The sequence below is a fragment of the Podarcis muralis genome, chromosome 13 (genome assembly GCF_964188315.1).
Source record: "Podarcis muralis chromosome 13, rPodMur119.hap1.1, whole genome shotgun sequence".
In the NCBI taxonomy this organism is placed as follows: domain Eukaryota; kingdom Metazoa; phylum Chordata; class Lepidosauria; order Squamata; family Lacertidae; genus Podarcis; species Podarcis muralis.
Genome location: NC_135667.1, coordinates 8,044,224 through 8,071,540, shown reverse-complemented (window position 1 = coordinate 8,071,540; position 27,317 = coordinate 8,044,224). Strand labels below are relative to the sequence as shown.

The following is a 27,317-nucleotide window of genomic DNA, read 5'->3' as shown; positions in this document are numbered from 1 at the left end:
TCCCTGGAAGGAATCCTGCCTGGTCATGATGTATATATTCTTTTAATATTGTTTTTATCCTATCAGCCATTATGTTAGCAAACAGTTTATAATTGTTTAATAACAAAATTGGTCTGGAATGTTTTATTTGGGTCAAATATGCCTCTTGTTTTGGAATTAATGTTATATATGCATCTTCCCGTGTCTCTGGTATTTTTCCTGATCTTAAACTTTCATTCATTATATCATTTAATGGTGCTAAAAGCTGCTTATTTAATTTTTTTGTAATATTTTGCTGATAGTCAATCTGGTCTGGCAATTTTCCTATTTTTGCCTGATTGATTGCAAACAGTCTGGTTTGCATACGTTTTGGATTACAACCACATCAAACCCAGAATTGTGTGTCCCAGTTTACAAACTTTTTTTGGATTACAACCCATTTTTGGGGGATTATGAACAAAAATTTTTGGGAGGCCCCATTGGCAAAAGCGCACCTTGGGTTATAACCTGTTTTGGTTGACAAACGGACCACCAGAACGGATTATGGTTGTAAACCAAGGTACCACTGTACTTCTTGAGTTGATATCTGGGCATTTAAAATTACTAATTTTCCTCTTTAATTTTTGGTAGGTTATTTGCCTTTAAATATTAGTCTATCTCTGTCCCCCTTTCTATATAAAACTGTGTAATATTTAACAAATACTTTCCTACTCTCTTTTGGGTTCTCTATAACTTTTTCATTTAGTTTAATTTTATCTACAGAGTTTTTTAACTCCTTTTTATTCATTTGCCATGCTAACAATTTCCCTGGTTTATTTGCATGTTCAAAATATTTTTGTTTCATTCTTTTAATCTTCAACTCTATTTCATAATAATCATTGAATATTGTGTTTGTACTATTTTAATTGCTTGCTTCTTGGATTCTTTATTTGGTTTACACATTAGTTCTCTTTCTTTTTTTCATTAGGCTGTCCAAAATTTCTCTCTTCTTCTGTTCTATCAGTTTTCTCCTGTATGTATTTTGCTGGATAAATAAACCCCTCATAACTGCCTTACTGGCATCCCATAATATCTATGCATTTGTCCCCTTATTCAGAAGAAGAGTTTGGATTTGATATCCCGCCTTTCACTCCCCTTCAGGAGTCTCAAAGCGGCTAACATTCTCCTTTCCCTTTCTCCCCCACAACAAACACTCTGTGAGGTGAGTGGGGCTGAAAGACTTGAAAGAAGTGTGACTGGCCCAAGGTCACCCAGCAGCTGCATGTGGAGGAGCGAAGACGCGAACCCGGTTCCCCAGATTACGAGACTACCACTCTTAACCACTACACCACACTGGCTCTCAGTGTGATTCATATTTAGCTCAAAATAATCCCCTAATGGTTGTTCTAGGTTTATTACTTCTTTATATTCCACATAACATAGGGTTGGTTAAATTTTTCAGTGAGCAGAAAGAAGGGTGTATTTTTGTGAATACATAATTCATTTCTTACTGGTGGAGGAATATAGAAGTTCATTAAATCATTTGTGTATCCAGCAACATATATCTCCTGCAAAACAAACTACATTAGTTTCTTGTCTCTTTTTATGTTCTTCTCTTTCAACTAGATGCACTCATATCTTCAAGACATTTCCTTTAACAACTCAGCCGGAGAGACAGTGTTCTTTAATGAAAAAGGGGAAAGGAGTGGTGGATTTGACATAATGAACATGATCATGTTTCCAAACGATTCCTTCCTTCGTGTGAAAGTTGGAAGGGTGGAAGATCCTACAGCTCCTGAAGAAAACGGATTCATGATCAATGAAGATCTAATTGATTGGCACACAAGCTTTAACAAGGTATGGAATCTAGACATTCTTGGTGATGGAGAGTGAGGGAAGTGGCTTCACAGCTGGATGTGTCGATTGCCCTTTCATAGCATAGTTGTGCTGCATGTCTGTGAAACTGCCTATGCTTTGAATGCAAATGAACTAGACTGCTAGTTGATGTGAACAACAGTGCAATAGAAGAAGCAATGGTGTGGCTGGGTAGAAAGTTATGGGGCTGATTGATTGGCCTTTAAAAAAGGAAAGAAAGATGATTGGCACTTTCATGATGCAAAAACAAAAAAACAAAAGCACACATCACAATTTCTTTCCTCTGTAAAGGTAGCGGCTTGCCTTTCTGTGTGCAATGAGCACTGCCACCTAGGATATCGGAAGAAAAGGAAGGAAGGAGAAAATTTTTGCTGCTGTTGTTAAACAAATTTTGTTGTTGTTGTTTAATTTGATGATTAGCACTTGCAGAATTTAAAATTAAATAAAAACTCCCAGTGCAATCCTTTCCTGTTTAAGAGCAGGTGCCTCCCCTTTCTCTGTGTAATGAACACTGCCAGCCTGGTTATCAGAAGAAAACGAAGGAAGGAGAACAATTTTGCTGCTATGATTGTATTCCATGTCCAGAAGGGAAGGTTTCAAACCAGATTGGTAAGTGATTTGTTACCTCCGTTTCCCCATTATAAAGGGTCAAATGATTGGCAATTTACAAGTGGTAAATAAGAATAGTGTGTAAATATGTTTATGCCTTCCAGGATTGCTCAAGAGGACTTTCAATTAAGCGGCAGTCTAATATGTGTATTCAAATTAGGCAGTAAGCTCCATTGCATCAAGCACGATCTTATGACCCAAGATAAACTAAGCAACTAGAAGCCAATATAGAATTGACTTAATGTTGAGTGGCGCGTATATATATATATATATATATATCAGCTCATTTGCAATTAGCAAGAATTTGATCATAAAATTCTATCTCTTTCCATGTTTGTTCTCAGATATTGATGACTGTTTCAGATGCCCAGAGCAAGAGCATGCAAGCAAAGACCGAAGTGACTGCATCCCTAAGACAATAACCTTTCTATCATACCAAGAGCTTTTAGGGATAAGTTCAGCCGTGATTGCTGTTTTCTTTTCCCTGATCTCAGCCTGGGTGTTGGGAACTTTTATTTGGCACAGAGATACGCCCATAGTCAAAGCCAACAACCGGGACCTCACGTACATGCTGCTCATCTCCCTCCTGCTCTGCTTCCTCTCTACATTGCTGTTTCTTGGAAGACCTAACACAGTGACCTGCCTCCTCCGACAACCAACTTTTGGCATTGTCTTCTCAATGGCTGTTTCTTGTGTGTTGGCAAAAACCATCACAGTGGTTGTAGCTTTCATGGCTACCAAACCAGGGTCCAAGATGAGGAAGTGGGTGGGGAAAAAACTGAGCAACTCCATTGTCCTCTCCTGCACTGTTATCCAAGCAAGTGTTTGTACTGTATGGCTGACCACTGCTCCCTCATTCCCTGATTTAGACATGAACTCTGTAGCAGAGGAAATCATTGTGCAATGTAATGAAGGCTCCGTTGCAATGTTTTACACTGTCCTGGGCTACTTGGGCCTCTTGGCTATTGCCAGCTTCATTGTGGCATTCTTAGCCCGCAAATTACCAGATACGTTTAATGAAGCCAAGTTCATTACATTCAGCATGTTGCTCTTTTGCAGTGTTTGGTTGTCCTTTGTTCCAACCTATCTGAGCACCAAAGGGAAATACATGGTGATGGTGGAGATCTTCTCCATCCTGTCCTCCAGTGCTGGCTTATTGGGCTGCATCTTTGCCCCTAAATGCTACATCATAATGCTGAGGCCTCAGATGAATAGCAGGGAGCAACTCACAAGGAGAAAGAATTGAAGGATTTTGCTGTGTATCCTGTTGTATTTTTGTATTTGTAAAGCACAAGTGGCTTAGGATGCAAGAGCCTACTGTAACATTATAGGTACTTAAAATTAATGTTGATAGTCCTTGCTGAGTTTCATTTGATGCCCTGTATTAATTTGGAAGCACCTAGTGATGGGCATCAAATTCAATTCAATTTGCATTTTAATATAAAAAATATTATTTCTGCTTCCTGACACATTACACAAAACAGAACACAGTTTCCTTCAAAATTGTGACTTTCTTGAATTTTTTTCATGCAGATCTCCCACCAATTAAATTCAGATTGGTACATAAGCTGCTTTTAATCAAATAATGTACAGATTAATTTATATTTGGGAACATGTGTCCACCATAGGTATGAACAACAATTGCTAAAACAGCATGTTTTAGCTGGGAGAATCACTCGTACCCCTCCTTCCTTTCTAAGGGACCTGCTTAATATTTTGGGAGTGAGGTTTGCTGTACAAAAGGGTTTGAGACTATTACCAAAGTTTGACACTGATTTGTGTCTTGAGGCCCCCAGCCAGCCCCCCCATGAAATAACTACACACAGAGACAGAATTAAGGTTGATGTGTAACATTAAGGCCACAACTTTATTGATTGCAAATTAAATGTGAGTGGTATTGGCATAGGCATTAGCTGAAGACTATAACTGACTACTACCCCAGTTGACAGAATCTATGTAGGTAAACCCACTGAGGCAGCAACATTGGGGTTTTGCCCAACAGAAGCTTACTGTGAGGTTCCTGTTATTCCGGCATGGCCGCAGCCCATCAAGCGGAATTCGGACGAGATCCAGGACCCCCAGATTCCTTTAATGGAATACCTTTTGATCATTGAGGGGCAGGTGATGGCCACACCTCCCCTCCACACATAAAATTAAGCCAATGCCTAACTGCCAAACCTGGAAAGTTGTGGCAATTGCTAAAGGGGTAGGCAAAAAACCAAGTGGCCAGTGCTAATTTTCTAAATGGATAAAAATTCCCAAGACAGACGACTCACACAAAGTCCAAAGCAAGGCCGAGAACCAACAATAAGGGTGGGAGGGCAGGTTCAGCAATGCCAATCATGTGCCTGGGCACTCTTGCGCTGATGCTTATATAATTCTTGAACCACCCTATCCCCCTCCTGATTGGCAATGACCCGTGATGCCTATTTAGAGAAATGGAACTTAGACCAAGAAACGAAACCTACTTATCCAGGGGTGTGTCCAGGAGCCCAGTCACAAGAAGGACCGCCTCCTGAGGACAATGCCATTTGGATTTTGGTTCACAGTGTACCAATTACTCAGTTCAGGGCAGTGGCAAAAAGTGTGTGGTTGGTAACAAAAGATTGCACAAAAAGAGCACAAAACTTTGACACCAGTTTGGAGTGTATTAGACAAAGCTGTGTTTTGGGTGTGAAGGAGCTACTTTGTCCCTAAGGTTTTGGTCTGATAAATAAAGTTTGTGCTTTCTGAATTTTGCAGAGAATTGATATTGAAAATATCTCCAGATATCTCCAGAGAATTGATATTGAAATTGGAAGAGCAAAGACGGTCCAGAATAGGACAGAGGACTGGCTTCTGAAATAAAATTTGGAAGGTTAAAAAGTGCACTTCATAGTTGCTTGAGTTTGAAAGTGGAAGCTCTAAGGGTTTCCCATGGAGGAGTAGGAGCGGTGAGATGAGGCACCCCCTAGTTATGAACAAGTGCTCTGTGTAGTAGAAACAGTGACACTGGTACACAATTGGCCCCATCAATGGTGATTCTATTAGGAACATATGCTAGGCATGGACCCAACAGATTTCTAGGAGAGGCCAGGAACAACTGGAGCAAATAGCCTGGGCCAATATGTGAAATAAAGCTGGACCTCCATTTTTTCCAAAGGAGAATCAGAATCACTGCTGATTCTTCCCACAATCACTATGATCTCCATCTCCACTTGACATCTGGGACAGCTGCAGAGGTGGCCACATATTATTTTGCACAAAGACAGAGTGAAATGAAAGAAGGGAGAGGTAAACATTTCCAATGCTCTTTAACCTTAATACATTTTAAGTATTAATTCCAAGATAAGGGTCCATCTGCTGTGAACCTTACCAATTCAGCATCTTATAAATTATTTTATGCTTAGCAAAGCACCAATGAATCTATTTCACAAAGAGCTTTTTACAAGTGGACAGAAGGTGCAGACATAAGACATACGAAACAGAGAACATTGTTAACAATACTCAGTACCACAGAATGTGGAGAATAGAGTTTTAATCCTTCCTGCCCCAATGTAATGTCAGTGAAAACCACTCATCTGTACCTGCTGCTATTGAATTGTATGATTCCCTCCTTATTTATTTATTGCTATTTATGTGAAAGCATTTCTAAACCACTTAATATTTTAAAATCTCTAAATAGTGTCCAATATTAAAAAGCATTAAAACAAGCCACTTAAAAGCATATAATTGAAGGAAATAATTCAAGAGTTCCAAAGCACATAAAACATAGTCCAATCTTATCGGTTAGGGAAAGATGAGACTTTAATATTTTAAAATCTCTAAATAGTGTCCAATATTAAAAAGCATTAAAACAAGCCACTTAAAAGCATATAATTGAAGGAAATAATTCAAGAGTTTCAAAGCACATAAAACATAGTCCAATCTTATCGGTTAGGGAAAGATGAGACTTTGCAAAAAGATGAGCCTTTCCAAGATGTTTGAAGTAATTGTTGATTGCTGCTTCATCTATGGGAGATACATGCCCTGTGATGTACTATAAAGTACAGTATCATTAATCAAATTCCCCGAGCAATCTAAGTGACCTTACAAGTCTGTATAGGGGTAGATAGTATTTGAGGTAGCCTAGACCTAAGTTGTTCAAGGTTCTATATGTTATGTATTAAGCAGATTTGGAGAATATTTAGTAGTGAGTGAATCTCCAAGGTTCCATATAGTTCCTTATTTTGGTTATTCATGAGGATTGTGGCCTACATAATTTGAGAAGTTATGAATTAGAATTAAGATAAATACGTCAGAAGAATAATCAGCCATCACACAAGCATGTTATATTCTTAACCCTCCATCCATATGAATTTGTCATATTTGTTGTGTTTGTTTGTAACATAGGAGTAGAAATAGATTGGTCAGGAATGTATGCTACCTAAATCTGACTTCTTGAGTAGGTCCACAGTCTCATTGTCATATTGCACAAGAAATACATAAATTGTTTAGATTCTTTAACTCTTTATTCTTATCAGCTGCTCCCTCGTATTCAGTTCAGGTCTCAACAAAATAATGTAGCATTTGGGGGAAAATATACAACCCAACAAGCCAGCACTGGAGGCCAAGATGGAGAAGATCTCCACAGCCACCATATATTTCCCTTTGGTACTCAGGTAGGTTGGAACAAATGACAGCCAAACACTGCAGAACATCAACATGCTGAAGGTGATGAACTTGGCTTCATTAAAACTGTCTGGCAACTTTCTTGCCATGAAAGCCACAGTGAAGCTGATGATGGCCAGAACTCCCATGTAGCCCAGAACAAGATAAAACATGGTGACAGACCCTTCATTGCATTCTGCTATGATTTCTTCAATTAGGGACTGCATGTCCAAATCTGGGAATGGGGGGGAGGTTGCCAGCCACAGCACACAAATGCCTGCTTGAATAATGGAGCAGGAGAGAACAATGGAATTGGTCAATCTTTTCCCCACCCACATTCTCATTCTGGACCCTGGCTTGGTAGCCATGAAAGCAAGAACCACAATTATGGTTTTAGCCAACACACAAGAGATAGCCACTGAGAAGATAATGCCAAAAGCAGATTGACGGAGAAAGCAGATCACCTTCCCAGGTTGGCCAAGGAATAGCAATGATGAGAGGAAGCAGAACAGGAGGGAGAAGAGGAGAATGTATGTAAGGTCCCGATTGTTGGCTTTGACTATGGGGGTATCTTTGTTCTTAATAAAAATTCCAATTACCAATACTGTAACAACAGAGAAAGACACAGCAACCAATCCTAAACTAATCCCTAAAGGATCTTCGTAGGACAGATAAGCTAATGTCTTTGACATACATTGATCTTGGTCCCTGCTTGCATATTGATCGTCATGGCATTTGTAGCAGTCTACCATGTCTGAAAAACAAAATAGTGAGAAACAGAGTGTGAATTCATTTGTGAATACAGGCCCGTTTTCATGAGAATCTTCAACATAGCAGTGTCTGGTTACGCTGAGTATCTGTCAGTCTTTAAGTTGTCATCAATTTCTCTATTGTTTTTACTTCATAAATTGTATTTTCTGTGTATTCTGGAAACATTAATGCACTAGAACACCTTGTCGGAATTCAAGCCTATATCAGTAGTAACTGGCAACTCTCCAGGCACCCGGCTTGATCTCCTGTTGACCTCCCTGTCTGCATTCCCCAGCAAGATCCAGGCTAGGTCGCGATAGGCGATTCTTCTCAACGTGAGAAGAACACACCCCCTCTTTCCTGACCCCCCCCCCCGGCAGGGGAAAGAGATAGACAGAAACATATTTACATGCCTTTATTTCTGTCTTTGCAGCATTACAAAAACATGACTGCTCTCTTCAAGCTCCAGCAGTCGAGTGACAAACACTTCCTGTACTTCCTGTACAGGAACAAGAGGAAGAGCTCATATTACACTCTGAGCTAATTCCGGTGCTTTGCCCTGTGAATTGACTGTCCCTCTGTTTCCCACGGAACAGTCCCAACATTCCATCATGGGATGTTTTCAAGCTAGCAATTTGCAGCTGCATTGCATTCATATCGTAACACACCTACCCTGTTGCCATGAAACCTTCCCTTCTGGACATGGAACACAGTCATAGCAGCAAAATTTCTCCCCTTCCTTTTTCTTCTTCTGATAACCAGCATGGCAGGAGTCACTACATACAGAAAGGGGCAACACCTACGCATAAAGGTCGAAAGAATTAAGGGTGGAAGAATTTAGAGATCACTTTTGTTCATTGGCAAAACTGAAAAGATTCAAGCAATCAGTTGAACACGGTGCAGACAATTTGCCAGTGGTTCCCCGAATCTTAGTTTTATAGCCAGGAGAATCTGCACACCAGAGTAAACCAATGGCTTACTCAAATGAATTTTTTATCCCACAAAAACAGGATGGGGAGTGGAGTTCATTTGCGGGGGGCGGCGTGGAGTCCATTTTGCTCCACAGATTAAGTTCCTCACAGGGAGGGAGGCCCTTAATCAAGGCCTGGTAAATATGTACCACATATTCCTTGTAACTTTCAGTTCCATACCATTATTGTGAAAAGTAGAAATATTAGGCATTCCATCTCTCTTTAACTCATGGGCATCCCCTGGGGGGGGGGAGTGGGGCAATGGTGGCCCTATGAAGCAAAATTCATATGGACCACAATTCACATTCCTAACTTCCAGTTAAAAGACAGTGAGGAGAAGTTTCTAGCATTTTTAGAACCTCAGCTATAAAGCAAGGTATCCAGGCACCATCATACCTTTTTTTCTTAGAAACTAGCCCACTCACTGCTATTCAGTGTTTCATTCCCCCAGCACCCCCAGCCCAGAGAAAGGTACTGTGGAGTTTCTGCATACATGGCACTAACTGAAAACCACAGTGGTCTAATGGTTAGAGCAAGACCAGAAATATCAGGGTTCAATTCCCTACTTGGTGAAGAAAATCATTGTGTGACCTTGGGGCAATCTGTATCTCTCGGGCTAACATACCTCAGAGGGTTTTTGTGAGGAAAAATGGAAGCAAGACAATATTGAATGTTTTCTTGTACTCCTTGGAGGAAAGACAGGACATAAATGAACTTAATAAATAAAAAAACAAATTTCAGAGCCTAACTTCTGACCATTAGGTCCCATTTTTTAGTATCAGTATAGACACATACCTGATTGAAACGTCTTTGCCAAGTAACCCTGTCCTCATTAAGGATGACATCCTGCCCTTCACTGGGATCTACTCTTCCAACTTTCACTTTTGTGAAGGAGTTGTTGGGAAATATGACCATCTTCATTATGTCAAACCCTGTTACCATTTCCATTTTATTGTTGAAGTGCACTCTTTCTCCCGCTGAATTGTTAAAGGAGATGCCTTGAAGAAACTGATGAAGCTTGAGGAATGAGGAAAGAAAGAAAGAAAGAAAGAAAGAAAGAAAGAAAGAAAGAAAGAAAGAAAGAAAGAAAGATATCACCACTGTCACATTGAGCTTCATAAACACATTTCCCTGCTGGTGCAGGATTTTGTTTTTGTTTCTTTTGCAATTTCCTTTTGCAAATGCTTATTGGGGGGAAATGCAATAATTAATGCGGTGAAAAAGCATTTTTTAAAAAAAATGCAAGCAAGTTGTTCTTTCAATCTACAAGTGAAAAAACTAGATGAATCATAGAGTTGTTGGAATGAACCCAAGGGTCATCTAGACCAAGCCCTGTAATGCAGAGATCTCAACTAAAGCATCCATGAAAGGTGGCGATCCAACCTCTCCTTAAAAAACTCCAAGGAAGGAGAATCCACAGCTTCCTGGGGGAGTCATTCCCAGGATTCTGTTAAAGATGCCCTTGCTCTTAAAGTGATGGAATACTGCTTTAAATGTGTGGTGTGAATGTGTCCCATGTGGCAGCATTGAAGAGGGTTTTAGGTGGTTAGCATTTTTCTTCTCCAGTGATTCTGGCTGAAATCACACACACCCAAGCTGCTATGAGGCTAAATGAAGGTTCAGAGGGGCAATTTCCCTCAATATTATGCCAAGAATGATTAGCTCCTTCTGCTCGTGCATCATTCTCCTTCTCCCCACATTTCAGCTCCTGTTAATGAGTGGTCATAATCCTGCTCAGTACAAAATAAGCCACAGGTTCAGACATCTGGCGTATGTGCTCAGCTGAGGAACCAATGGGGTGAAGCTGCCATATGTGGGTTCATGATTGAACACCTCTAAGTCAGAATCCACCCTAAATGTAACAATAGTTGTTGCTCCTGTTAATGAATAGTACAGTGGTACCTCAGGTTAAGTACTTAATTCGTTCCGGAGGTCCGTACTTAACCTGAAACTGTTCTTAACCTGAAGCACGACTTTAGCTAATGGGCCTCCTGCTGCTGCCGTGCCGCCGGAGCACGATTTCTGTTCTCATCCTGAAGCAAAGTTCTTAACCTGAAGCACTATTTCTGGGGTAGCGGAGTCTGTAACCTGAAGTGTATGTAACCCGAGGTACTACTGTATATGTCAAGTGCAATTCCACTGTTATACAGTGGTACCTCTAGTTACAAAATTCATTCCGTTCTTAACCTGAAACTGTGCTTAACTAGAGGCGTGCTTTCGCTAATGGTGCCTCTTGCTGCTGCTGTGCTGCCAGCACACAATTTCCGTTCTCATCCTAGGGCAAAGTTCTCAACTTAAGGTAGCTCTTCCAGGTTAGCGGAGTTTGTAACCTGAAGTGTTTTTAACCTGAGGGGTTTGTAACTCAGGGTACCACTGTATTTGGGTGCTATTTCACTTTATAAAAATGCATTCATGGCAATAAATCCGTTTTGTTGTGGAAACATTACCTGCCAGGGCTGAAGGTTTTTCCATTCAGGTTTTTTACCATCTGCTAGTGGGTCGTGGTTGGATCTTGATGAGTACATGGTGTGCAAAGCTTGTGCCACGGCGTGGGCAGCATTGAAGATGCTGTAGCTGTGACCAGTCATGCGAGTTTCAAAAACAGACCCAAAAAGGTTATCTAGCATCTCATTCCTGGTACAAACCTTTTTATCAACTTCTAATGGCACATTGTGATTCGGGAATGAGCACTGGAATGCTTGCTCCCAGAAATCCTTGAGGAAAGAATCTCCTTCTTCCCAATAAAGTTTTATATTCTGAAGATATGCCTGGAACCCTGATGGTTCATTTGAGTGAACCTCAAAAGAAACGGTGCCTTGGAAGAATTCAGGATCCCAACCCGTGATAAGGGCTATAACTGTAAAATCAATCTGGGCTGTCACGATCCATATCTTTCCAGAAGATGTGTTTTCCTGATATTCAGGATCAGTTAGAAACATCATAGTAGTCAGCCACATAACAGTGAGAGTTTCTCCATAGAAAACATAAGTGCTGATTCTGTGATCCGTGAAAGGCTGATATATATTTGTGGCTGTATCAATCATGTCAGTGATATTAATCAACCGAGCTTGGCTTGGGATTCTCTGTGTGAAGGCTGAGCAGATTCCATTTTCAGAAAACAATGCCTCTAGGGCCTGCAAGAAATGGTCTCCACTCTCATCATCCACAGCAAAGAGCCCAACCCAGGTCCATCCAAAATGCTGAAGCAGTCGGATAACCCCCATATATTGATGGGCTTCGTTTGGGACCATGCGATAAAAAGAGGAGACATTTTCCTCTGGAGGAAATGAGCCATATGTGAGCTATAAGGAAACACACCAGTATCTCAGAAATGACTTTTAAGTATTATATACACATGTTCCTTTTTATGCAAATAAAAGGCACTTATGATTTAGACTTCTACCTTTGGTTAAAATTAACCCTGTTGAAAATCAATGGCCCTTCTGTTTAGAATGCAGATATATGGCACACTTTTATTTAAGTTAATCATGATAAAGAACTCTATTAGGTATCCCTATTATTATTATTATTATTATTATTATTATTCCACCAACTTTTGAGAGTAATTCTTATTTGGCTTCAGTATCGCCACTTTCTCCAAGACTTTTCTTTTCCAGATCTGAAATCAATTCACTCACTTTCTGAAGCTGTGTGGCAGTATAATTTTGTGATTCCCATGTGGAGAAAAATGGTATACGACCAGTTTGCAGTTGCAGATTCTAAAACAATATGCTACAGCAACAAGCCGTCTTTCCACCAGACTTGTCTTAAAGGGGTAGATCTTACCTGCGGAATCTTGTAGAGACTTAAGATGTCTGCCATGTGGAAGGAAATATCAGAGCCAAGTCCCCCAATGATGGATATGATGCTTTTCTGGCTGCCACATTCATAGTTAGGGACAAATCTATGCAATTTGAACAGCACATCCAGAGTTGTGCGATAGGCCATCCTCTCATTGAAGTAGCTGTCACAGACATGGAGCCCAAGTGTGACATTGGGCAAGATCCTGGGATTCTCGTTGATCTCATTTACGGAAAAAGCCAATGCTAAGACATGCTGGTAGAACTTTGTCACCATACTGAAAAGATAGATAGATTAGATAGATGATAGATGATAGATAGATAGATAGATGATAGATAGATAATAGATAGATAGATGATAGATGATAGATGATATAGATATAGATATAGATATAGATATAGATATAGATATAGATATAGATATAGATATAGATAGATAGACAGATAGATAGATAGATGATAGATAGATATAGATGATAGAGATAGATAGATGATAGATGATAGATGATAGATGATAGATGATAGATAGATAGATAGATGATAGATAGATGATAGATGATAGATAGATAGATGATAGATAGATAGATGATAGATAGATAGATAGATAGATAGATAGATAGATGATAGATAATAGATAGATAGATAGATAGATAGATAGATAGATGATAGATAGATAGATAGATAGATATAGATAGATGATAGATAGATAGATAGATAGATGATAGATAGATAGATAGATAGATAGATAGATAGATGATAGATAGATAGATAGATAGATGATAGATAGATAGATGATAGATAGATAGATAGATAGATAGATGATAGATAGATAGATAGATAGATATAGATAGATAGATGATGGATAGATGATAGATAGATAGATAGAGATAGAGATAGATAGAGATAGCTACACACACACACACACACACACACACACACACACATTTTCACAGACAAATTTTTACAATCCAACAGCTCTGAGCTCTGAGCAACTGAAATGCTCCAATTGAAATGTAATTACTGCCATCACTTTCGGAAGGATCAAAAAAAGAGAAGAAATCATGAGTGCTGAGAGCTATAGGATGAAGCTGCAAAAAGGACAGAGGGCAAATAAAAGGGCCATATAAGAAGAGACAACAGTGGGAAATTTGTCTGAATTTGTGAAGCATAACTGTTAAATGGCAGAATTTGGAAATCAGTGAAAATACTGTAAATACAGCACATAACGTAAAATGCTGAGCAATCTGTAGCTCAATGGTAAAGCATCAGCTTTCTATGAAGAAAACTGCTTTTTTCTGGGGGGGACTCAGGGGTATGCTTACCTCTAAACATTTTGTGAATCTTTGTACTTTTGTCCATTTACTGTATTTATTTTTCCTGATTTGAACTATAAAATGGTAATTTCCTTGAGTCAAAATGAGAGTACCCCTAAACATATTTTTTAGGGAAAAAGCACTGGAAGAAAGTCCCAAGGCTAGAAGAAACTCCTGCCTAAAACCCGGGAGAGCTGTTTCCAAATTGGGTGGACCAATAGAAGGCGGCTTCCTATATTCATAATTGATTATACAATTGTCTACACACAAATGTGTTTTGCCACTGAGCAACAACCCGTCACTAGTATGAGAGTGGTGTTCTGAAACCCCCCAAAAGTATGTGCAGTGTTCCATAATGTGCCCTCATAGTCATTAACATCTTGCAAGTCACAAATGTTCTGCAAAATAACTAAAAATCATGCCATATCACCCTTCTTTCATTTGGAAATGGTCATCTGAATACACTTTCCTCCTTCCATTGTAGCAAGCCCCCATTTCCAGTGCTTTTATCTTAAACATCCTTTTAAATTTGCTCCTTTTAAAAATCACATTGCAGTTTGCTCGCTCATCGGTTTTCAAATAGGAATTTTCACCAATGCCCTCACGTTGGCATATTTTGTAATCTCCTGCAGCTATGCCATTTCAGTGTGTGCATGTGTGTTTTGGTGTTTGTGGGTGTTGCCCTTGATATCTTAGAAGCCTTAAGAAACAAATTATTAGAAGTTACGTCTGACAATATGCAAATCAATGTATACTAAAGAAAAATCTGCTTTCCATCTTCTACAACTGACATTTATTTCTTACTGTAGTGGGGTTCACACATTACATTCAACAGGTGTGCAATCTGTGTACCTGCGTACAGAAATATTTGAGCTGTACACTTACACAGTCAATCACATGTAATGTTTAATGAGTGTGCAGTAGGTGTACCTGTGTACACAATAGTTGAGCTGCACAATTAAACAAGAATATATATTGTACAAGAGGATATTCCAGCATTGCGGTCGACTAGACGAGATGTCTCTTGAGACATATCCCAACTCTACAATTGTATGATTTTATGTTCTCTTTCAAAAGAAGAGTTTGGATTTGATATCCCACTTTATCACTACCTGAAGGAGTCTCAAAGCGGCTAACATTCTCCTTTCCCTTCCTCCCCCACAACAAACACTCTGTGAGGTGAGTGGGGCTGAGAGACTTCAAAGAAGTGTGACTAGCCCAAGGTCACCCAGAAGCTGCATGTGGAGGAACGGAGACGCAAACCCGGTTCCCCAGATTACAAGTCTATCACTCTTAACCACTACACCACACTGGCTCTGGTTTGTTTCACACAAACATTTGTACATGTGTAGAGACAGCTTGTACCTGTGTTCAATGTAACATATGAGCAAGCCTTATGGAAGGAGGAAATCCAGGTTTACTATAAGCAATTTACACTTGCACGCCATCTATGACCATGAACAAGGTGTGATGTGGATGCAAGCCACACATACAGTCTTTGAGGCCTCCTTCTTAAGTCCCTTGCGACAGACGTTTTCAAGCTCACACGACACCAGAAGGAAAACAGAAAAGAAAAGAATTATTTACACTGGAATGTTAAAGTCCAACTCCTTAGAAGGGTGTTCCTTGAAGGAAACCTTTGGGGAAAAGTATATTATCTGAGAAACAATTCCACCAATGAGGAGACCACCGGACTGGTACCTCTCATGAGGAACAGGGAGGGGAGAACTTGCAAGACAATTCATGGTGGCTACTTTTGAAACCAGAAACAGCAGCATCACTAATACCACCATCCTGGTGGCTAAAGTTATCTCTTGATTAGATTCTCACATGTCCACCTACAGTTTCATCACTGGCATTAAACACCAGCGGATTCTACCAATATTCTTCAGAAAGAGAAACATATTGTCATTAACACTGGCAATGTAAAAAATGTGTGAGGGAGAAACTGACAGAGTTCAAACTGACAGAGCCCTGCCTACCGCTGATCCCTAACCCAAGCTCTGAATGGCATAAAGGGAAGGTTTATAACCACTTAAAGACTTGTCGATGGATTGTTTTCCTACTACTTTCTGGAACAGTGCCCCCCCCCCCGTCATAGAGAATCAATTATTTCAAATAATTGCATGGAAGATAATACCCCTTGCAAAGTTTTGTCCCCAAGTGGCTACACTGGTAGTAAACATGTTTTTCTCCATCTCCTCTGCTCCATAGTGAGACAACTATCAAGGGAGGTTCAAGGTGACCACACTGAACCCACACCCAGGGGCGTAGGGTCAGTGGGCTGCCGGGGTGATGGCCCTGTGTGCATTTTTCTGGGGGTGCGTGGCTGCCCTGCTGTGTCCTCATGTTGCCCTTCCAGCCTGCAGGGTGGCATGAGGAGGATGCAACCGACATACGTCCTTTGATCCCAGACTCACCCTCATGTTGTGAGGCTAAGATTGAAGGGTGCATGGCTGTTACATCCTTCTCCCTCCCTGAGCTGGATCAGGACTGGCATCATGTCAGCAGTGAGGGCTGGGCTGGTGCATCCCCACCCACCCACCCACTTTAGTGCGCTTGTGAGTGCCATGAAGACTTGCTCTGCCTCTGTCCACATCAACTCCAGTGGGTGAGACTGGCCCTTGGATAATGCTAACTTTGGACTAGAACTAGCAATAACCCAATTGGCCTCCTCCTCCTCTTCCTCCTTGTCCCCTCAAGGCCATTATGAGATAGCACACTTCAGTTAAAGGCAAAATATAGATAAAAAATAAAAATAAATGTCCAGTAGCACCTTAGAGACCAACTAAGTTTGTTCTTGGTTGTATCTGAAGAAGTGCGCAGAAACTCAGATACCAATTAAGTGAGGTTTGTTGTTCCTTATTACTGGATAATTTATAAGTGAGAATCCCTCCTGCCTATACATGCAGGGAATGTAGTATACTGCTTATGACTACTCTCTACAAAACTATGAGGGATTTAAGGAACATAGGAAGTGGCCTTGTGGCAAGCCAGACAAGTGGCCCATCTAGCTCAGCGTTTTCTACACTGATATTCGGCAGCTCTCCAGAGGCTTGACAACCATATGTCAGGAGTGCTCTGATGGTGTTTCCTGCTTGGCAGGGGGTTGGACTCGATGGCCCTTGTGGTCTCTTCCAACTCTATGATTCTATGATTCTATGATTCTATGATTCCAGAGTTTCAGACAGGGGATACCACCAGCCACACTTGAAGATGCAATAGATTGAAACTGGGACATTCTGCATGCAAAGCAGGTGCTCTTCCATTGAGCTACAGTCCCCAATGGATTGAACAAGGAGTGGCAGGCAGAGATCAGTGAGGAGACTGAACAGAATAATGGCACGGGGGAGCTGAGTCAGGGGAAGGGAGGCTGGAGGAAGTGGGTGCAGGGCTGTCTTAAATATATCTGGTGCCATGGTGCAAAGATCCCTTCGGCGCCCCCGCCCCCCCTCCCCCTGTTTCCCAGAGTTTCTGACCTTTCTATGGTGCTGTCAGCAGCTTTGCGGGGCTGGAGGAGGTGGAAAGTGGCTGGAGGGTGGGTCCTCCGGCGGGGAAGAGGCAGAGGCTCCGGGCGCAGTGCTGCTTCAGTGAGGCAGGCAAGGGCGATAAACTGATGCCGGGAGGTGCCACGTCTAGCCTCCGCCTCTTCCCTGGCACCCTCCAGAACTTGATGCCCTGGTGCCCCGCGCCACTTGCCTCTATGGGCAAGACGCCCCTGAGTGGGTGCTCTCTGAGAATAAGGCTGCTCTGAATGTCAAAGCAGGCTTGCCACTTCCTTCTTCCCTCCCAGGCAGAGGAGTACAGCAATGGAATCTGGAAAGGACACCAGCCAACCACTAGGGGGGTTGGGACCAGAGTCTGAAGGGAAGGCTCCCACCTGGTTATCCAGGACCCAATGGCGTTCCCATCACTGAAAATAGGCACATCCACTCAATGCAATAAAAGTCTGTACACTCAACAATTTCTCAAGATATGAGAGTCATGACTTTCTCCATCTTTAAGAGCTTGGCATGTGGGCGTAGCAACCCACTGGGACACACTGTTTCCTTCCCTGGTCTTGGACTCCATAAGTGGAACTGCCTGGTCATAAATGCTGCTGTGACTCATTGTCTGATGCTGAGCCTGTACTTCTATTCTGTCTCAGGAATGATCTCTCCCTTGCTCTCATGTGCTACTATAGAAGCAGACAGAGAAAGAAGTAGAAGAAAACTGACCCATTATGTGTATGCTTCTAGGTAATGTGTAAAAAAATGAGTAGGCATAAAATAAATAGCCACACAGTTTTGGCCCCCGGCCTCTTGAGTGAGATGGGCGCACAACCCTAGAGTCTGTCAAGACTGGCCCATACGGGCAGGGGTACCTTTACCTTTTACCTTTAAAACATTTTTGTTTACACAAGCTTATCCAGACATGCAGAAGTTGAGATAGAAATATGGGGTGGCTGGGGAAACCCAGCCAGATGGGTGGGGTATAAATAATAAATTATTAAATTATTATTATTTCTTTTTAGCCTCTCATTGTTTTAATTGTTTTTTGAATATTTTTTCAGATAAAGGTAAAGGCAAAGGTAAAGGTACCCCTGCCCATACGGGCCAGTCTTGACAGACTCTAGGGTTGTGCACCCATCTCACTCAAGAGGCCAGGGGCCAGCGCTGTCCACAGACACTTCTGGGTCACGTGGCCAGCGTGACAAGCTGCATCTGGCGAGCCAGTGCAGCACACGGAACGCCGTTTATCTTCCCGCTAGTAAGCGGTCCCTATTTATCTACTTGCACCCGGGGGTGCTTTCGAACTGCTAGGTTGGCAGGCGCTGGGACCGAGCAACGGGAGCGCACCCCGCCGCGGGGATTCAAACCGCCGACCTTTCTATCGGCAAGTCCTAGGCGCTGAGGCTTTAACCCACAGCGCCACCCGCGTCCCTAGTTTTCAGATACTTGCTTTTAATAATCTTTTAATGATAATCATAATGTTTTTATTTTATTTGTAAACTGCCTAAAAGTTGTATTGCAATCAAGGGGTATATAAATTTTGTTAAATAGAACAATTCATTAAATAAATTAGCTTTTTGTTCAGTCAAGGTAAGCCCCTTGGGCCAGAATGCAAGGATTTGTGTGGTGCGAATTGTGGTGGCTGAGATTGACATAGAAGTAGCCTTCATAAACTGTTCTTCCCTTGTCTTTCAGAAGAGGGCAGCAGAGCTGTAATAATGACTGCATTGCCTAGCAGGGAAGTAAGGTGGTAAGTCAAGTGCTGTTTTTTGCTTTCAGTTATGATGCTGATTGTTCCCCTCCAGCTTTTGGTTGAAACCTGATCTAAGAAATATTCGTCCTCAATAGACTTTCCCACAAAATGTTTCAGTCTTATTAAACTTTCTAAGGGCCAAGCTGGGCTTTATAACTGTCATGCATTTGTATCTCTAAATTCAAGTAATATTCATTCCACGTCCAGAAATCAACAAGACTGGCAGTCGAATTGGGAAACAGGACAGCATCTGCCACCATTCCTGAGGGCAGGGGGCAAGCTCAAGGGGTACAGGGCAGCAATCTCTTCTGAATACCCACAATTCCTAGAGAGAAACTCCCATGATAGCTTCTTCCATAATTGATGTGCTATGTTTTGTTTTATTTTAAATTAGATTACCAGAAAAATTTACTACTACAACAACAACAACTACAACTTATTTCTTTATATGCCACTCGGTTGCCCCAGCCACTTTGGGCAGCTTCCAATGAATTAAAACATTTAAGACTTCTTGTTCAGTGCCCATGATTCTTCCCTGATTCTTACAAAATCATATTGAAAGCAAGTACTTACTGCCTTTCAAATGATGTATACAGAGTGCATTCATAAAGAGAGGCGAGTGGCTCTTTTATGCTCTTTTTAAAAATAAAATCAGTGAAGTAATACATTTATATGTGTTAGATAAAATTAAGCCAACAAATATATTTATGTGTATTCCAAATTAACAAATATGTGTATATTAAGAAAACCAGGAGAGGTGATGGGGTGTGTGTGTGTGAGAAACTGACAAACTCAGCTTTGTATTATTGTGCTTGAAGAGACACTGTGATAAAGGTCAATAGGGACTGTGTATCATGGGTGGCGCTGTGGGTAAAAGCCTCAGCGCCTAGGGCTTGCCGATCGAAAGGTCGGCAGTTCGAATCCCCGCGGCGGGGTGCGCTCCCGTTGCTCGGTCCCAGCGCCTACCAACCTAGCAGTTCGAAAGCACCCCCGGGTGCAAGTAGATAAATAGGGACCGCTTACTGGCGGGAAGGTAAACGGCGTACAGGGGTACCTTTACCTTTACCTATCATCATCATCATCAACATCATCATTTCATTGTTTATATCCCTCCCATCTTGCTGGGTTTTCCCAGGCACTATAGGCAGCTTACAGCACATAAAAACTTGTAAAACATTAGACATTAAAAATTTCCCAATACAGGGTTGCCTTCAGATGTCATCTAAAAGTCAGATAGTTATTTATTTCCTTGACATCTGATGGGAGGGCATTCCACAAGGTGGGTGCCACTAACCAAGAAAGCCCTCTGTCCTGTAACCTCACTTCTTACAGGGAGGGAATTGCCAGAAGACCCTCAGAGCTGGCCCTCAGTGTCCAGGCTGAATGATGGGGGTGGAGACGCTCCTTCAGGTATACTGGGCCGAGGCCGTTTAGGGCTTTAAAGGTCAGCATCAACACTTTGAATGGGAAACTGAAAAGGGGAAACTGATTCTGAATGCCTATTTCTGGTACTTTTTAATGGCCATAAAATTAAACAAAAACCCAGTGAGTGGAGAAGTCGCACCTACTCCTTCCTTAGGGCCCTCAAAGCAGAAGGCCTTTGTTCACCTACCTAAGAGTAAGTTCTGTTTAATTCAGTGGATATTAATCCTAAATTAACAGTCAACACGATTTTCTCACAGCGCCAGCTGCAGGAGAAATGCAAAGTGCATAGACACCCTGGACTCAGCTACACAGCTGCAAATTAAACATTTTAAGTGTGTTGTAAAGTGCAATATACAAATGTGACACTAGGGGGCAACAGTGAGCCATGACAAATTCAATGTATTTTTCAAAACGGTTTTTTTTTTTAAAAAAGCATTTTCACAGTGTTTTTAATATGTGTGTAGATTCCACCACTTTGTACATTCCCTTCATAGACCTGACAAAGGCCTTTGACTTTCTCAGCTGCAAAGGATTCCTCACACTGCTCAACAAGATGGGATGTCCCCCTGAGCTTCACAAGAGGGTAGTGTCCTTCCATGAAAACACATGTAGCACTATCCAGTATGAAGGCTCATAAACAGGTGCCTTCCCTATCAGGAGTGGTGTGAAATAGGGCTGTGTTTTTGAATACCTGAGGAAGACTATCATCACAACCACAATGAAGATGTGCAAAAATCAACGACTCTTGTTTTGAAAATATGCCAACACTCCACTATTGGGGTATTAATTCACATAAGTAACAACTGAAAAAGACAATAATAAATCCATGCAGGAATTAAGTACAGCTTTCCCCTAAGAATGCACCTACATTGCAATTGTTTATATAGTTTTTAATATATTAAGTGTTATATCTTTTGTGTGTTTGCCATGCTCACCTCATTTGGGAGATAATAAAAAAACAGATAGATAATAATAATAAAAATATAATATTAAAAGTAATGAAAATTTAACATTCATTTTGAGTACGAATATATGATTGTAAGAGAAAATGTGGCTTTTTAAAATTTCCATTAGCCTTCCCCAAATTTCTGTCTTTTGTTGCTAACTCCAACACCCATAATTCCTTACATAATGACATGCATACATTAACTATTTTCATAAATGTCTTCATAACACATTCTGACAATGTTGTTGGACACAGTCTCACCTGGTTCTTATCAACAGATATAGTGACCAAGTGTTTGCAACCTTTCAAATAATCTGTGGAGTTTGTATGCACAAAGAGATTTTTGTTGCTGTTTAGTCATTTAGTCGTGTCCGACTCTTTGTGACCCCATGGACCAGAGCACACCAAGCACTCCTGTCTTCCACTGCCTCTTGCAGTTTGGTCAAACTCATGTTAGTAGCTTCGTGAACACTGTCCAACCATCTCATCCACTGTCGTCCCCTTCTCCTTGTGCCCTCAATCTTTCCCAACATCTCCCAGTGATGTCCTCCCAGTGAGCACTCAGGGCTGATTTCCTTAAGAATGGATAGGTTTGATCTTCTTGCAGTCCATGGGAAAGAGATAGTGGTTACCAGTGGGATGTCTTGCTCTTTTATGCTGAACTTTATGTAAATACAAGGGTAGATTCCTCTTTTTATCAGTCATTGCCTCTCCCAGACCCAGCCATCTCAGGAGACAAAACTGTTGTGTGCCCAGCAACCTTCCAGCCAACACCCACGCCCAAGACAAGCAAGGAAGGGAATGATGCATTGGCTTCCATTTGTTTTCACTTTAGCTGCAATTAGAGGTGCTTTTTTGCCTTTCAAATACTAGAGTTCCATTCCCAGGGTTACATGAAGCAGATCTCTTACAAATATATTTATTTCCAGGTGTCCAAGCAAAGGTGCAGGTGGTGGAAACTGGAGGAGATGTCAAAAGACCTGGAGAGTCCCTCCGCCTCTCTGGCCAAATCTCTGGGTTCAACATCAGCGGCATCTGCATGGATTGGGTACGGCAGGCTCCAGGGAAGGAACCGGAATGGATTGCAAGGGATTGTGGTGGAAGCTCAAAATCTTATGCTGACTCAGTGAGAGGGCGCTTCACCATCTCCAAGAATGACCCTTCAAACGTGGTATATCTGCAAATGAACAGCCTGAAACCTGAGGATGCAGCTGTGTATTACTGTCTGAAAGTAGACACAGTGAGAGGAAGTGAATCTGAAGCCTGACAAAAAAGCCCCCTTTGTGCATTGCAGCTCCCCAGATTGATTTAGCTGCCTTAGATTGAACGTGGAATGGTTTTCCGGTACAAATTCAGCAGATACGCTTTATACTAATTTTCAAATGTTTGGTGAAAACTTTCCTTTCACTCTAGGAATATGGAAACAGGTTGGGATATTTTTTCTGTTAGAGCTGGTGAACTGTTTCAAGTTTTATTTGGGTTTTTATTGTATTTGTTATGAACAGGTTTGTTATTTTTTTTAATTGAGGTATACATAATTTTATAAACATACAAACAAAACATGTGAGATTGGTCCTGTGAATCACTGGGGCAGGAAGGGATCAGGGGGGAAATCGGATTCAATTTGTATTTAAGAGAGAACCTACATAATCTGCACTTTCTGAAATAATATGAGAACATCCTTAAAAATATGCACTTAAAGTTCTCCAGCCAAGTAATATGTACATACATGCATACACTGGGGTAAAGTGTGCACAAAAATGCATATCCAGTGCTTATTTTCTAAAAAATAAAAATAAAAAAATGGTTAGGGGTGCTCTCATCTTCCTACTCATATTGAAATACTGCCCCTCAATGAGGCCAAACGTAGATTCACAAAATGTTTAGGGGTATGCATACCCCTCCATCCCCCCAGAAAAAAGCACTGTGCATATCTTAGTGAAAGCAATATTAAAAATGCAATATGTTGGGGAATATTGTTTTGCAAAAAATGTGTGTATCAGGTACAATTGGTTACAAGTGTGCATGTATTCAGGGGAAAATTGGCCCTTTGTAAACAGATGTGGAAATGTGGAGAAAAAATGTGTATAAAAAAAGACACACTTAAAGAAACCAGATTTGATAGATCATCCCACCATAACAGACTCTTTATATTCCACATTTTCCATGAGGGAGGAGAACTCATGCAAATACTTCCAGGAGGCTCTCTTCAAAAGGAAACCTCTCAGATGAAGGATGCTCAGTTTCTCCCTCGTCTAAAGGCTCCTGTTTCCTGTTTAGCCAGGGCATTTCTTCACTAACATGATGAAATTTTTGATCCCTTTCTTGTTTTTCTTAGTGGATGTCCCAAGATGTAAGAACACGTTTAATGGAATATCCAGAAATTGGAGTTTAATTATTAGAATGGTTACATGAAATGCTGCATTGATTGTAATGTTCTATGTTTTCAAGGGGCCTTCTCAGACATCCAGCTTGCATCATCTGGACCAGGCACAGTGAGACCAGGAGAGAATCTCAACCTGGTCTGTAAAGTAACAGGTTTCTCCATTGCTACATCTGGCTATGACTGGCATTGGATTCGGCAGCCTCCTGGGAAAGGTCTAGAATGGATTGCATGGGTTTACCCCCATGGTGGGAGCAAGGGATATGACCCTTCCTTTCAAAGCCGTGCAACCATTTCTTCAGAAACCTCCAAGAATGAGTTCTCCCTCCAGCTGAACTCATTGACAGCTGCAGACACAGCTTTCTATTATTGTGCTCGAAGAGACACAGTGAGACATGGCAAATGGGGGCAGTGTACAAAAAGAGGAAACTAATTTTGAGGGACTATTTCCCAGCAAGTGGAGAAGTCCTGACCCCCAAAAGCAAAAGGCCTGTCCTCACCTACCTAGGAGTAAATTCTGTTTAATTCAGTTGGCCTTAATTCTAATTAGATATACATAGCAGAGAACTGTTAGTGCTGACACGCTTAAATTTTTTAGTTATATTGGAGGAAAAACAACATTGGAAAGCTCAAGTTGGGTATAGTGGGAAATATGAGATAAGGACTGTGTGGTATTCTCCACAAGATCACAATTGAGATTGTTCCAAAACCACTCTTAAAGCAAGGGATAGTTCTTAGATCATCTGGGTTTCAGATTTGTGGGTGCCTGTCTGATTTTTATAACAGCTGTATTACTACTGCCGCCATCTACTGGGTGGCGCTGTGGGTTAAAGCACAGAGCCTAGGACTTGCCGATCAGAAGGTCGGTGGTTCGAATCCCCGTGACAGGGTGAGCTCCCGTTCCTCTTTCCCTGCTCCTGCCAACCTAGTAGTTTGAAAGCACATCAAAGTGCAAGTAGGTAAATAGGTACCGCTCCGGTGGAAAGGTAAACGGCGTTTCTGTGCGCTGCTCTGGTTCACCAGAAGCGGCTTAGTCATGCTGGCCACATGACCCAGAAGCTGTACGCCGGCTGCAACCCCAGAGTCGGTCACGACTGGGCCTAATGGTCAGGGGTCCCCTTTAACTTTTATTACTACTGCCACCAGGCTAAAAGCCTTGCTTTACTTTCCCTGGAGAGTTCTGGGAACTGTTGTCCCCCCCCCCCCAATGCTCATTGGCAGTGCTATTTTCCAGAAACAGAGGTGCATTCTCATAATGGCAATGGCACCCACCTGAGAGGTACCAGAACTGATTTCCGGCGAGATGCAGCTGGAAAAAAAGCCCTGCATATTGGCACCATTTCTCAGAAAATGCTCTAACATAAGCTATATTCAAGGGACACGGGTTGCACTGTGGTCTAAACCACAGAGCCTAGGGCTTACTGATCAGAAGGTCAGCAGCTCGAATCCCCGCGATGGGGTGAGCTCCCATTGCTCGGTCCCTGCTCCTGCCCACCTAGCAGTTCAAAAGCACATCAAAGTGCAAGTAGATAAATAAGTACCGCTTCGGTGGGAAGGTAAACGGCATTTCCGTGCACTGCTCTGGTTTGCCAGAAGCGGCTTAGTCATGCTGGCCACATGACCCGGAAGTTGTCTGCAGACAAACACCTGCTCCCTCGGCCTATAGGGCGAGATGAGTGCGCAACCCCAGAGTCATCCATGACTGGACCTTTACCTTTACCTTTAAGCTGCATTCTGCTTAGCCAAAGGGAACCAGCAGAGCCACCCAATACCTTTGGATTCTGTATTAAGCCAGAGATTTCTAAATATTGTAAAATACTGAGTGAGTGGGAGGTGGGGAAGTCCTTGCAACATGGACTGTCTATGAAAGGATGATGGTGTAATTTGGGCATAGCCAAAACATGAGCAAAAGGAGTGTGGCGATAATGGTGCAAAGGGTTCATCTTGAAGCAGTGGCATGTGGGATCTGTTCTTGTTTAGTCATTTAGTCATGTCCGACTCTTCGTGACCCCACGGACCAGAGCACGCCAGGCACTCCTGTTTTCCACTGCCTCCCACAGTTTGGTCATGTTGGATCCAGGAACTCCAAAGCCCCCATCACATGTAACCTTAGAAATAGAGGTGGGGGGAAGAAGCAGAAGAAAATTGGCTGGTCCTTACCATCAATGTTTATGAACCAGTATCGGTGAAGGGCAAATCACCTGGTCCAGATAGTACAAGGATTTGTAACAGTGAATTGCTCTAGCAATGCTCAAGCTGCAGTCGTTTGCATTAGTTGCATCTCTTCATAAAACTTCCTCCCCTTGTCTTTCGCAAGAGGGCAGCAGAGTTGTAAATATGATTCCATTGCCTAGGAGGTGGATAACATGGTGGTTTTGTGGTTTCAGCTGCAATGCTGATTATTTTCTCAGCCGTTTGGTTGAAACCTCTTCACGGAAGACTCTTTATCCTCTAGAGCCTTTCCCACAAAACGTTTCCAATGAAAGCTGAGGCAGTGTTATCCAGCTTTCTAAAAGCCAGACTAGACTTTATAATTGCCATGTATTTTGAACTTCTGTGGGGGGGGGGGTCTGTCCCCCCCCCCCAAAAAAAAAATCCAATGTGTGGCTCCAAACATGGGGGGGTGGGTTCCTTAACCCCAAGCCTGCTGATTAAAATGGATAGAAATATACATAATGTTGGGTGAAAGGTAGGTAGAATACACTAAGTTACTTACTAACTAAGCAAGTTACTAAGATGCCTTCTTAGATTCCAAGAGAGAGAGAAAGGAAGGGACAGAATTTTATGGAGAGTTGGGACACCTTTTGAATATCAAAATATTTTGACAGAATTGTTTACCTTTTATTTATGCATTTTTTACCTTTATATACCACCTTTTCTTCCAAATAGCTCAAGGTGGTATACATAGGAAATGGCACATTACGCTGAGAGATGATGACTCACCAAAGGTCACCCATTGAGCTTCATGACTTAGATATTTCGGGGAGAGCTGGAACACCTTTGCAGTATACAGTCAAACCTCTGTTGCTGAACGTAATCCGTTCCAGAAGCCAGTTCGACTTTAAAAATGTTTGACTACCGAATTGTGGATTCCAATTGGTTGCAAGAGATTTCTGCACTCAGCAGAAGATGCATTGGACGTTTGGCTTCTGAAAAACATTCAAACACTGGAACATTTACTTATGGGTTTTTTGGCATTCAGGAATCGAGGTTTGACTGTACAGTGGTACCTCCTGTTTACGAACAATTCAGTTTACAAAATCCGCAAAACCAGAAGTAGTTTGCGAACTTTACCTCGACCTATGAATGGAAGCTGAACGGGGGAAGGGCAGGAGCAGCGGGAGGCCTCATTAGGGAAAGCACAACTCGGTTTAAGAATGGATTTGGTTTAAGAACAGGCTTCAAGAGTGGATT

General features: G+C 41.7%; 1 protein-coding gene across 1 annotated transcript; it reads right to left on the bottom strand.

Moving 5' to 3' along the window:
* Positions 1 to 6,923: 6,923 nt before the first annotated feature.
* Positions 6,924 to 12,869, bottom strand: LOC114581764 (vomeronasal type-2 receptor 26-like). The gene is made up of 4 exons (XM_077916706.1): positions 12,579 to 12,869; positions 9,588 to 9,809; positions 8,494 to 8,620; positions 6,924 to 7,825 (listed from the first exon to the last, which is right to left on the bottom strand). The coding sequence occupies exons 1-4, from the start codon at positions 12,867 to 12,869 to the stop codon at positions 6,924 to 6,926; spliced, it is 1,542 nt and encodes a 513-aa protein (XP_077772832.1).
* Between the last annotated feature and the right edge of the window lie 14,448 nt (positions 12,870 to 27,317).

What these genes read in the sequence shown, in the direction of transcription:
- LOC114581764 (XM_077916706.1), bottom strand. Translation starts at nt 12,869, where the DNA reads ATGGTGACAAAGTTCTACCAGCATGTCTTAGCATTGGCTTTTTCCGTA. An exon ending in GGCAAAGACGTTTCAATCAG is followed by an intron (nt 8,621 to 9,587) that starts GTATGTGTCTAT and finishes CTTTATGCGTAG; the next exon opens with GTGTTGCCCCTTTCTGTATG. An exon ending in GAAGGTTTCATGGCAACAGG is followed by an intron (nt 7,826 to 8,493) that starts GTAGGTGTGTTA and finishes TTTGTTTTTCAG; the next exon opens with ACATGGTAGACTGCTACAAA.